General features: G+C 45.1%; 1 protein-coding gene across 1 annotated transcript in view; it reads right to left on the minus strand.

Moving 5' to 3' along the window:
• MEGF6 (multiple EGF like domains 6) overlaps positions 1-13,855 on the minus strand; it is a 157,445-nt gene that overhangs the window by 91,414 nt on the left and 52,176 nt on the right. The window contains exons 4-5 of the mRNA XM_044277594.1: positions 4,434-4,559; positions 1,553-1,675 (exon numbers count right to left, since the gene is read on the minus strand). Coding sequence (XP_044133529.1) covers positions 1,553-1,675; positions 4,434-4,559 — 249 coding nt within the window. The remainder of the gene's footprint in view (positions 1-1,552; positions 1,676-4,433; positions 4,560-13,855) is intronic.

Below are 13,855 nucleotides of genomic sequence, written 5' to 3' on the forward strand. Positions count from 1 at the left end.
CTTTATGTGTGTCACGGTGGATACGGCTGGACCCCAGGCTTTGGCTCCGAAGCAATAAATAGGGGGAATAATCAACGGATTTGAAGAAATAACTTGAGTCCAGACCTTGAGATGAAGTTCAATGGCAGATTTACTCGAATAAACGTTTCTTCAAACAGCTTCAGGCTTGGTGTTGGTTCCAGCAGACTTTAGCATTAAACTGACAGGCAAACTCAACTCTGCTATATCTTTATCTCACTCTGCTGTACTGACAGTCTGGCTGTATAACTCAGTTTCTTATGTATTCTGCACGTCTTCTCTGTAGTCTGACTCTAGGTTGTGCCAGGGAACTTTCCTCCTGGCTGCTGAGGCATCAAGCTTTGGCCTCATGGCCAGCAGAGCTTAAGATGCTCTGGCTGGCGTGGGCATGTCTAGCAGAGACATTCCCCTGCACACCCTTCCCATGTCTAGGGAAGACCTAAATTAAACCTAACTGGTCCCCACTATTCCTGCAGAAAGTAAGGCTAGCCCACTTCTCTCTCTCTCTCTCTCTCTCGGGGGGGGGGGGGGGGGGGGGGGGGTTTAGAATGGTATGGAAAGTTCCATTCTACCTAAGTACAGCTCTGCCGTGTTTGCTGCCACCTGCTGGTGAATCAGGCATATTACATGAACATAACAGTTGCAAACAGATTAGGAATGCACAGTGTATAGGACCTGGAACAGAATTACACACATGACAATATATTAGCCCATTAAAGACAGTAGCAGGGTGCAGTAGTGGTAACACCACTCTGGGGTGTTACATGACCACCCTGCAATCCATCAAAGGTGGTTGTGCTTGCACAATATAGGAAGAAGTGTCAGCCTCTATGGTGGCCGGTACGGTGGGAGTGCGCATAGTCTAGAATTTTTTTCTAAACTGTGCAAGCACTGCCACTGCTGCTGGATTGCAGGGTGGTTTTAACCATGGATACTAGCAGTGTATAATATGATTTAAAAATGAATCCATCCAGCAAAGGAAGCAATATGGATAATAACAATACATTAGAGAGTGCTCCGCATTAACTTTCTTTACATGATAAATGCCATTTGCTGAAGTGAGACAACCCCTTTAACATTGTAGTAGCGTAAATGCGACTAACGCAGCTACGCTGGCACACTGTGTAGTAATAATACTAATGGTAATGCTACAAATACTAGTATAGCTCCAGATAATAGTAATACTGAAATTACTAATAATAATACTAGTAATAATAATAATTAAAATAAAACTGATTTGCCAGGTACATAAATCAGCAGGGACAGTAAGGATGTGGTCATTGATTTGGATCTACAAATGTCCCTATGATAACACTGAACCATTACAGTAGAGACTGATTGTGTTGTCATAGATTTCACTGAGACCAATGGGCTGATTTCTTGTCTTTCAGGTAATTTCATTTAACTTTACCGAGCAGAAAGCACAAGAGATGGAAAACATTTTCCGGCCCATCAGCTCTGGGGCCCCCTTTGCCATTTGGATTCATGGTACCATATGTTTACATTGAGACCCCATTGATTCAGTCTACTCCACCTTCACATGTCTTTCCATCAGCTGCCAGCCTGTACCCGGGGTGGCACGAGCATTTCCCCCGTCCTCCATCGTTGGTACACTGGTGCATGCAGCCTCCGTTTCTGGTTGAACATGGGTTATTCACTGTGAAACACATTGAACCAATTAAAGAGGAATTTTCCACAGATCTTCCTACTACTGAACTCCACAGGTCTGCGCTGCTGAATGGGGGAACAGAACGAATGTTCAGACTAATTAGAAGTAACAGGAGATAACGAGAGAAATGTGCTACTAATAAAAGGCGGAAACATGAAAAATGACCGGAGCCATATATCACTATAGCTATTCTGTTCATCCAGTTCCTCGTGGTTCTTCTCTATAAAGCTGTCAGAATGACTTTTAACCATACACAGCCAGAGCAATAGCACTAGGGGTCCAAAGAGGCAGGGCCAAGTGTGCATCAGGGATGTATAGGTGTGCCAAAACCAAGAATGACTGTGACCTGGTGCAAATGAAAGTGTGATGGCATCACCACCTACTTCCATACAAGGGGATCTGTAAGTCAAAAACTCTGTGGTTGAGGTCCTAATGGAGCCATGACAATCACTAATGGCAGGCAATGTAATGGGGTTTGTCACCTACATTCTTCTATGCAGTTCTGGTTTTAAAGGTATGAATCAGGAGGTTCGGGATGAAGATTTCTATAAGGCCTCATGCACACGACCGTTGTGTGCATCCGTGTCTGTTGTTTCTTTTTTCGTTATTTTCTGCGGACCCATTGACTTCCATTTGACTCGGAAAATGCACCGTTTGTCATCTGCGTCCGTGATCTGTGTTTCCTGTCCTATTTTTTGACGGACAACGGTTCGCGGACCCATTCGAGTCAATGGGTCCGTGAAAAAACACAGAGGCACACAAGACTCTCATCCGCGTCCGTAGGCTACTTTCGCACAGATGGATCCACAGATCCGTCTGCATAACAGCTTTTCAGATCTGAGTTTTCACATCGTGAAAACTCAGATCCGACAGTATATTCTAACACAGAGGCGTTCCCATGGTGATGGGGACGCTTCAAGTTAGAATATACTAAGAACTGTGTACATGACTGCACCCTGCTGCCTGGCAGCATCCGATCTCTTACAGGGGGCTGTGATCCGCACAATTTCACTTACCAGTAGGAGGAGCGCCCGGCCGGTCACAGACAGCGCAGGTAAGTATAATGCTTCTAAAATTGCTAAGTAACCATGGCAGCCAGGACTGCAGTAGCGTCCTGGTTGCCATGGTAACCGATCAGAGGCCCAGCAATCAAACTGGGACTCCGATTGGAACTCTCCGCTGCCACCAATGATGGGGGGGTGATTTTAATTAGGGGGGGAGGGGAGGCCGCACTGGCCACCAATGAATTTAATACAGGGCAGGGAGGGAGGGGGGCCGCACTGGCCACCAATGAATTTAATACAGAGAAGGGAGGGGGGCCACACTGGCCACCAATGAATTTAATAAAGGGTAGGGAGGGAGGAGGGCCGCACTGGCCAACAATGAATCTAATACTGGGGAGGGAGGGGGGCCGCACTGGCCACCAATGAATTTAAAACTGGGGAGGTGCGGCACCTGAGGGGTTAATTGTGCTGATCACTGCCCCCTGTAAGAGATCGGGTGCTGGCAGGCAGCAGTAATGTATGCAGTTCTTAGTATATTCTAACTTGAAGCGTCCCCACTATGGGAACGTCTCTGTGTTAGAATATACTGTCGGATCTGAGTTTTCACAATGTAACTCAAATCCGATGGTATATTCTAACATAGAGGCGTTCCCATGGTGATGGGGACGCTTCAAGTTAAAATATACCATCGGTTTGGAGAAAACTCTGATAGGGACTCCTGACTTTAGATTGAAAGTCAATGGGGGGTGGATCCGTTTGCAATTACACCATATTGTGTCAACGTCAAACGGATCTGTCCCCATTGACTTGCATTGTAAGTCAGGACGGATCCGTTTGGCTCCGCACGGCCAGGCGGACACCAAAACGAATTTTTTTTTTACTTTCCTTCATGTCTGGTGATCCTCCAAAAATCAAGGAAGACACACAGAAGAAAAAACGGACACGAATCACGGAACAACGGAACCCCGTTTTGCGGACCGTGAAAAAATACTGTCGTGTGCATGAGGCCTAAGGCTAAGGCTTCGTTCACATCAGCGTTCAGCCTTTCCGTTCTCCTGCAGGAGAACGGAAAGGACGGATCCTAAGAACCCCATAGACTATAATGGGGTCCGTTAGGTTTCGGCTCAGAAGATGATTTGGGAGCGGAGACAAAAGTAGTGCGTGCAGGAGTTTTGTCTCCTCTTCATAAATCTTTCTCTGAACGGAAACCTAACGGACCCCATTATAGTCTATGGGGTCCTTAGGATCCGTTCGGCTCAGTTATGTGCCGAATCCGTCCTTTCCGTTCTCCTGCTTCGTTCGGAAAGGCTGAACGGTGATGTGAACGAAGCCTCAGGTTATATTCCCCTTCTACTAGAGCTTGGATATGACATATTATCAGTCATTATAATGCCATACCTCCCATAATTCAGTCCTAAATTACATGTATGTTCTCCTGTCTCATTCTGACAAGGAATTCCTCAAAAAAGCAAAGAAAAGCCCTTAGTGGTCCCTGGAGAAAAAAGATGAGGTGGTGCAGATGAGAATGTAAGGAGCCACTGAAGCCTAAAAAACTACAATTTTGAAGATTCAGATCCTCTATAAATGAAGGAATTGTTCCTGAGAAGGAGGTGTCGTACTGTAGGAGGACGTCTTGAAATGCGTGTGGTCCAGCTATGATGAGCAGGGTGCCTCCATCTTGTCTGACTGCCATGATGGAGATCTATGATAAAATCTAATCACACCTAATTCATCTCACTTACATTCGCAGCGTTTGCCGTCTTCCTTCAGCTGGTAATTCTGTCGGCAGCGACACTGGTAATGAGCCACGGTGATCTGGACGCAGTTGTGCTCACAGCCGCCATTTCCCATGGAGCAGGAGTACAGCGCTAGGATGTTAAAACACAACATAAAGAATTCATAAGTACATTACCTACATAAAGGAGGGGACTCAGGCTACTTCCACACTAGCGTTTTTACTGGATCCGGCAGGGTTCAGCAGAAACGCTTCCGTTACTGATAATACAACCATCTGCATCCACTATGAACGGATCCGGTTGTATTATTTTTAACATAGCCAAGTCTTCTATTGTGGCAGATTGTGGCAGAGAAAATGGATCCGTCCGCATTGACTTGCATTGTGGGTCTTGCTCCGCATCCCATGAGAGAAAGAAAACCGCAGCATGCTGCTCTCCGGTATGAGAACGCAACCAAACGGAATGCATTTTGGAGCATTCCGTTCTGTTCAGTTACGTTTTGTCCCTATTGACAATGAATGGGGACAAAACAGAAGCGTTTTTTTCCGGTATTGAGACCCTATGACGGATCTCAATACCGGAAAATAGAAACTAAAGTGTGAAAGTAGCATTAGAGCAGTGTTCAGCCTGACCTTTCTAGTTCATGAATAGTATGCAGGAACTGTAGCCGAGGCTGACTCTAAGGGCTCATGCACGCGAACGTTTTTTGCGTTCCGTATATGGACTGTATTTTGATTCCGTATACGATACGTATATGGAACCATTAATTTCAACAGGTCCGCAAAAGATGCAGACAGCACTCTGTGTGCTGTCCGCATCCGTTGCTCCGTTCCGTGACCCCGCAAAAATTATGAGACATGTCCTATTCTTGTCTCTATAATGGGCCTCCTGTTCCGTTTGGCTGAAATCATCCATTTTGATCAAGTTTAGACTAATGTGTGTGTGACCAGCGCTCCACAGACAGAGCAGTAGATCTAAAAGCGATAAAAAGATTTTTGGAGAGCGAGCAGGGCATCAAACCGGCCTCCCGCACCACACGTATTCTTACCCACGTGTATGAGGGGAGCAGATGCTTGTGTTCCTTTCCTGGTCCAGTAAGGGTACCTGCACACAATGCAGATTACACGTGGTTTTTCCATCCTGACTTTTGTGCTGAAAAAACGCAGTCTACGCTTTTCTTTTTTCTTAGGTATGGAAATTGACGGAGTGTGCGGATTTTAAAATTTGCAGGATGTCAGTTGTTGGATTTTTTTCTAGTGCGGATTTCACCTTTTTCAATGGAAGGATGAGATGTGTAGAAAATCTGCACCAAAAAAAAAATCCCCAAAAAAAATCCAAAAAAAAGTTTTTTTGCAGATAAGTCTGCACTGTGTGGGCACTGCAGGGCCAGTCTTACACCACTTCCCACCAACGTATTACCGTAGATCTACGAAAAGTTTATTGTTTAAAGGGAACCTGTCATGTGGATATTTGATTATAATCTAACTAATTATATACAATCATTAACTACTAAAAAGTGCCTTAGATGTATTCACTTACTGGTGTGACAGATGGTTATCTCATAATATACACACAAAGATGCCGCATGCCGTATGCTAATGAGCTGATTTGAGTCCAGCATGATGTCATTGAGTCCAGCGTATATTTAATTCAGAGCTATAGCCACTCCCCTGCCCACCTGCTGCTGATTCATATGGAAACAAACTGTCATTCAGTAGCAGGTGGGCGGGGAGAGTCAGGAGCTCATGAATATTCATGACTCATCATTATCAGCTGGAGCTTTTCAATACAAGATGTTGGCAGATTGACTGGGTCAATTAAAGAAAGTGAGCCAGCATTTTGCTAAGCGAATCAGTCACTTATTTATGTTGCCCTTAGTTAGGACACCATAAAACTGGTGACAGGTTCCCTTTAAACACATATTAGATACCATAAAAAAGAAGGGGGTTTCGGGTGCCCCCTTTGTCAGGAATACACGGCAGTACAACTCCCAATATATATACCCTAAACACGACTCACCTTCCTCCCATGTCACACCTCTACACCGGGAGTAATATTCCCAAGTGCAGCACCCTCTCCCTATATTGTATGTGGAAATAACTATGGATACATTGTTACTGATTCCTTCTATTGGATACAACTATCTTCTGCTTTACATTGTTTCTAATCATTCATTTAACCCATTCAGAGCAAAACTGTTCAAACAAAACATCTCTCATTTGTATATTTTTTTTTTTACTTCGCTCCAAAGGTGTTACTTTTAACAGCAATATCTGGCCCCTCCCCTTCCTGCTTTTTATTTTTTTGAGCTATCTTTTGACATAACTTTTCCTGCTTTCCTGCAATAGTGACGCCCTCTTTGCCCCAAAGGCCTCATTTATATATTAAGAGAAAGTATCATAACTCAGGAACGGAGCCTCAGATCAACAAAAGAAAACCAGCATCAGGTGAACCACAGCTATGTGTCTACGCAAACAGTTGGAGAGAGAGGTAGTCGATGGCAGTTTCCCTTTAAGGTATTGAATGTACAATTATTTCTCCAATGAGTGCCTTTGTGGCATCCAGTATGTAGGTAGAACATTTTAAAGGATATAACAAAAAGGCGGCTCTCCACTGGTTTTCTGGAGATAGGTGCTCTTGCCCAAGTTGACTCACCCTTGCCAATTGCATATAATTAATAATGATAATAGTAGCAGGCAGGCACTCTAATTATGGGGTCATGAAGATGGCTTATAGAAATATTTTATTCTGTATTTTGAGAATATTTGAGAATATTTTTATTCAATTAAAATCTTGATCAATACAATTCATATAGCACTTGAACAATCCTAAAACTAGCAATAAAAATAGCAATAAAAATCAGGCAATAATAGCAGCAGTTGATAGCAGTATAATAGGTAGAATAGCAGCAGATAGTCCAGCAATAGCAGCTTAAACACCCCAGTAATCGGCCGATTTGTGTCTTAGCAATAGTTCATCATAGAAGACAATGCAAGTGTCTCAGTGTTTAACTGACACTATGTTGATGTTAGCAGCAGGATAACAATATGCTGATAATAATGTTGCAACATTATTATCAGCATATTGTTATCCTGCTGCTAACATCAACATAGTGTCAGTTGAACACTGAGACACTTGCATTGTCTTCTATGTAGGTAGAACATTACCTTTAAGGGAGAGGTTAAAGGGGTTCTACAGTTATTTTAAACTGATGATCTATCCTCTGGATAGATCATCAGCATCTGATCGGCGGGGGCAGCGCCGCAGACTTCTCGCTGTTTACCGCAGGCCCAGTGACGTCACGACTAGTATCACTGGCCTGGGCGGGGCTAAACTCTGTTCACTTGAATGGAGCTTAGCCCCGCCCAGGCCAGTGATACTAGTGACGTCACTGGGCCTGAGGTAAACAGCGAGCATGGTGGCTCAGTGGTGGGCAGCATGGTGGCTCAGTGGTGGGCAGCATGGTGGCTCAGTGGTGGGCAGCATGGTGGCTCAGTGGTTAGCACTGGTGCCTTGCAGCGCTGGGGTCCTAGGCTCCAATCTGACCAAGGACAACATCTGCATGGAGTTTGTATGTTCTCCTTGTGTTTGTGTTTCTTCCCACATAGATATACTGATAGGGAATTTAGATTATGAGCCCCAATGAGCACAGTGATGATAATAGATGATAATGTCTGTAAAGCACTGCGGAATATGTCACCGCTATATAAGTGAGTAAAAAAACTCTCGGTTTGAATGGGTTAAGTCAGGGATGCCCAACCTGCGGTCCTCCAGCTGTTGCAAAACTACAACTCCCAGCATGCCCGGACAGTCTACAGCTATCAGCCTACAGCAGGGCATGATGGGAGTTGTAGTTTTACAACAGCTGGAGGGCCGCAGGTTGAGCACCTCTGGGATGAATGAATCCATGTAAAAGCAGAAGATACAAGGAATATGTACCAATGAATTAATCGCTAATTCTGAATACAATATAGAAAACGTGTTTTGCATTTGGGAATATTACTTCCGGTGTAAAGAAGGCGGATATACATAGATGGAAAACTAGTAAATGACGATTTAAGCAAAATAAGCAGATAACTAAGGCTGGGTTCACACCTGAGCGTTTTACAGCGCGTTCCTACGCGCTGTAAAACGCACAACAGGCAAGAACCAATGATTCCCTATGGGAATGGTTCTCACCTGGGCGTTTTACAGCGCGTACGATCGCGCTGTAAAACGCCCGACGCTCAAACAAGTGCTTGAGCTTTTTTTTGGGCGTTTGTCGCGCGTTCCCGCACATAGATATTCGGGAACGCGCGACAATGTGTGCACGCCTGTCTCTGTATGCGCGATTGTAAACGCCCGTACAATCGCGCATACAGAGCGCTCGTTTCAGAACGCTCAGGTCTGAACCCAGCCTAAGGCTACTTTCACACTTGCGGCAGGACGGATCCGACAGGCTGTTCACCATGTCGGATCCGTCCTGCGGCTATTTTGCCGTGCTGCGCCGGAGCTCCGCCCCGTCCCAATTATAGTCAATGGGGACGGAGCGGCGGTCCGGCGAAATAGCCGCAGGACGGATCCGACATGGCGAACAGCCTGTCGGATCCGTCCTGCCGCAAGTGTAAAAGTACCATAAGACAGATAAAGCAGCATATAACAGTCAGGAACAGATACTGGGAGCTGTAAATTACTTTCTGTATACTACATAGTGTACCAGGAAAATAAGGTGGAGTCACCTTCACCTGGCACAAGAGGGCAGCGCAGAGCACATGGTACCGCTCTGTACTGTAAAGAGGCGCTACCAGACAATGGCTATGGTGATTGGTTGGATCTGAAGCATTGTATGCTGAGTCTGGTTTTGGCCTCATGCACACTATCGTTTTGTTTTTTGCGGTCCGCAAATTGTAGACATACGTATTCTAGTCCGCAAAACGGACAAGAATAGGACACGAGTGCTGTCCGCATCTTTTGCGTCCCTATTGAAGTGAATGGGTCCACACCCGAGCTGCAAAAACTGCGGCTCGGATGCGGATCCGAAAAACGGTTGTCTGCATGAGGCCTTTAACTGATGATGGCCCAGGAAAGACCATTGCAAGTTAAAAAATATTATATCCTGAGGCCATTGTATGTTGAGGTACTGTACATGTGTGTATATAGAAGTTACACTGCTCAATGGAGAAGACGACTGTTGGGAAGAAATCACCTGCTCATCGATGGACGAGACACATTTACATGCAGTGATCTCCTCCATGGTATGGGGAGGAGTGATCACTAATGCCGTCGCTCGTCACCAGACAGAATCATTGTTTGCCGGCAGCAGAAGCTGTTTAGACGGCACGGTCTGCTGCCGGCAAACAATGATTTAGATGTCCACACCAATGATCTATGACCAAATGAATGGACTTTTCGCTCATTCATCGGGTAATCAGCGGCACCAAAACAGGCCGGTAATGAGAGTGTGTACATAGGTCCGTTAACGATAATCTGCCCGATTCTCAGGCAGTGTAAAGGGGCCTTTAGACTGCTATGTATTCCTGATGAAGGGAGAATGGCCCCGGCAATATGTGGAGTTCTCCACTTGGATTTATTGTATCTTATATGTCTTATATTTTATACATCTCTTATGGTGCATTCACACGACTGTATGTATTTTGCAGATCCACATAAAACACGAATGTCGTCCGAGGCAGACAAAAAATACGGTGGCGTGAATGGGGCCTTAGGTATTTTATTGCATTTACATTTACTGTAAGTGAGCAGGTGAAGATTTGGCAGAAGAGCATCTATCTGTGGATTTCTACCACTCATGTAGTGTAGGTTTCTGTGTTTGTGGAGGAATTGGCGCCTGAGAAGCCCAGACGCAGCATCAGAAGCGATTTTGAGTTTTAGCGTTTTTGTACTGGCAGAATAGTAGGAGAATGCTTGCAGGGATATAAATGCACATTTACAAACCTTTGGTTTTGCTGTTAGGGTCCATTCACGCGTCCGTAAAATGGGTCCGCATCCGTTCCGCAATTTTGAAGAACAGGTGCGGAGCCATTCATTTTCAATGGGGCCAGAATGTGCTGTCCGCATTTTCGGATCCTCAATTCCGGATCCGCACTTCTGTTCCGCAAAAAAATAGAACATGTCCTATTCTTGTCCGCAGTTGCGGACAAGAAAAGGCATTTTCTATGAGTGTCGGCAATCTGCAGTCCGCAAAATGCGGAAATGCACATTGCTGGTCTCTGTGTTTTGGGGATCCGCAAAACACATACGGACGTGTGAATGGACCCTTATTAGTAGTCTTCACTCCGCAGTCAGCCCCAATATAAACTTATAACAGGACAGGACAGTGACTGTCCATATTGCTTCCTTTGCTGGCTGGATTCATTTTTCCATCACATTATACACTGCTCGTATCCAGTAGTTACGACCACCCTGCAATCAATCAGCGGTGGTCAAGATAGCACACTATAGGAAAAGCACCGGCCCCTCTGGTGGCCAGGACCATGGGAGCGCTCACAGGCACGCATGCGCAGCAGCTCCCGTCCCAGCCACCTTGTATCTGCACTGCAGCAGTTGCCATAACCCCTGAATACAAGCAGTGTGTAATGCGATGGAAAAATGAATCAAGCCAGTAAAGGAAGCAATATGGACGATCACAATGCATTAGTAAGTGCCTTGTATTAACTTTAAAGTAAAAATCCTGCTTAGGGTGAATTTCAAAATGATCATGCTGTTCTGTAAAATAAATGCCAGTTGGGGATGATCATTACAGACCCATTAAAATGAATCATATAGTTGCCTCCCACGCATTTTGTGGCCCTTTTGCCCCTGGCAAGGATTAGAACACGTGACTGTGAAAGGTTCAGCGTTGAATAATCTGTATATTTATGGCACTCACGGTGCCAGCTCATGCTGAGTCAGAATGTGGCACAATGTAGACACTTAAGACCTCGATGAATAGGCTCCAGAGTACACAAGAACTTGTGGCTCCTGCAGAGTGTGGCTTCGGCACGGCTGCTAATATTGTTGGAGCGATTAGGAATATAAATGTTAGTTTTGCTGATCGTAACAAATGCATAACATGTCTGGGAACAGACTTGTGTGCGGTGATAGGACCAGCGGGATTACCAACTCTTAAAGGCATCTGCTTTACTGGCAAGGATGTGCCTATTAATAGCTGGAAATGCCCCAAGGGGCACATTCCAGCTCTTAGTATTAAGGGTGGTGTCCAGGTTTACAATCCTGGTGACTATAGACAGAGAACTGGTTTTGTTTTCTAGTTTAAAGGGGTTGTCTCATCTGGTTGCATATCTCTAGAACAGGACCCTAAAGCAGAGGAGAGTGCATTCGCTCTCCATTCACTGCACATGCGCAGCCGGCCTCCATTAATTTCTATAGGGCCGCCAGCGTTCTCCTATTTCCGTGGGCCCCATAGAAATTAATGGGAGCGGTGGCCACGCAAGGGCGGTGCTCTCCCATTCAGTACTATCAGCAGAACGCTTGGTGTTGGCCGGACCTGACGAAACCCAGGGTCCTGCGGCCTCCACCTTCCCTCTGTAGGTGTGGGTCCCAGATATGCCCCCATTGTCTCAGATGGGAATACCCCTTTAACTTTGGGGGCCCCATTCTAGAGATAGGGACCAGCACCTATCTGACATTGGTGGCATATCCTAGCAATATGCCACAATATCTCAGATGACACAACCCTTTTAATGGAGGTCGCTTTCACATAGGTTTATGGTGGCGTTTTTCTGCACATTTGCATTTTTAGTTGCATTTTTTTGGATATAATTTCAGCACTAGATGTTAACTGAAGGTCTATAAGAAATATAAAATGCAGGACACGCAACCGTTTGTTTTTTGTTTTGTTTTTTGCCTTTAGTGTTTTCTGCCTTTTTTTAAACTTATTTTCAAAAACGTGGCATGCAGCAGCTCTGCCATTCTTTGCCAGGCATTGTTACATCTCTTTCACTATAGGGAAAAAAGGCAAAAAAGAAACCCAGTTCAAACAGTCATTTAAAAAACTCCCAACATTTAGCAGAACACGCAGGTGCCCTTAAATGGGGTAACAAAGTGAGCATATTCTGGCATCTTTTAGTGGTAAAAACCTGATTGGTAGTGTAGGAAGGAACAAGGGGCCATCATTGATGGTCGGTACGTGTCACTGAGGTTCCTGGCCTCGGTGAGGTAAGAGCCGCTTTTTTCCTGAAGTGTCATTATTCCTTTGCAGTCTGACACTTCAGCTGTTTAGTGTGGCTGTAAAGCCGATCCGGGACGGCTCTTACTGGGAGTAGCCAAAGTGCTGGGTGGGTGGCTACTCCCCACATTATAAGTCTTGGGAGGCTTATAAAAAGCAGTCACCATGAATCAGGTGGTGTGGATTATCCTCCATCTCACAGTGAAGCAGAGAGCCGCATGATGAAAAACTGCTAGGAAGGTGAAGGTTTGTGTTCTGGACTTTCCATGGTGTGAACAAACGCCAAGACTGCGAACTGTTATTTTGTTTTGCCTTCTGTGTGAATAAACACTGAACTATTTAAGTTAAAGACTTTGTAGTTGCCTCTATACTGCGTCCGCAAGCCTGTCTACCAGAGCAAATCCCCACAGAAGATAAATTCTGAAATACATGTTGTGTCTGCCATAGTATTATCCGCCTTAGGCCTCATACACGACCGTTGTTCTGGTCTGCATCCGAGCCGCAGTTTGCCATTCACTTCAATGGGGCCGCAAAAGATGTGCTATCCACATTCGTTGCTCCATTCCGTGGCCCCGCAAAAAAAATATGACATGCCCTATTCTTGTCCTGTTTTGCGGAGAAGAATAGGCATTTCTACAATGGGCCGCCTGTTCCGTTCTGCAAATTGTGGAAGGCACACGGGGGGCTTCCGTGTTTTGCGGATCCGCAATTTGCGGACCGGTCGTGTGCATGAGGCCTTATTTTTTCCATCTACTTGCTAGAATATTTTTTTCTCTATAGCTTACATTACATAAGATGAATGAAGTGTCGCCACTTATAAATGCCAACCAGAGCAATAGCATAACACAGACTATTATACTTTTGTGTTTCAATTCATCACCATTTCAAAGATCTTTGCTTGTTGTCAGTGAATTAAAGGGATTTTCTGGGATTTTGTTATTGATGGTCTATCCTCAGGATAGGTCATCAACATGAGATTGGCAGGGATCCTATTCCAGGCCCCCCTGTCAATCAGCTGTTTAAGGAAGCTGCAACACCCACTTGAGCTCTGACGAGTGCCACTGCCTCCCCACAGCTTAACCTCTTAGTGACCACTAATACGCCTTTTTAGTCTACTTTCACACTGGCATTTTGGCTTTCTGTTTGAGATCCGTTCAGGGCTCTCACAAGCGGTCCAAAACGGATCAGTTTGCATTCTTAATGTATTCTGAATGGAAAAGGATCCGCTCAGAATGCTTTAGTGTTTTGGTGTCTGTCTGAT

Source organism: Bufo gargarizans, chromosome 2, assembly GCF_014858855.1.
Source record: "Bufo gargarizans isolate SCDJY-AF-19 chromosome 2, ASM1485885v1, whole genome shotgun sequence".
Lineage (NCBI taxonomy): Eukaryota > Metazoa > Chordata > Amphibia > Anura > Bufonidae > Bufo > Bufo gargarizans.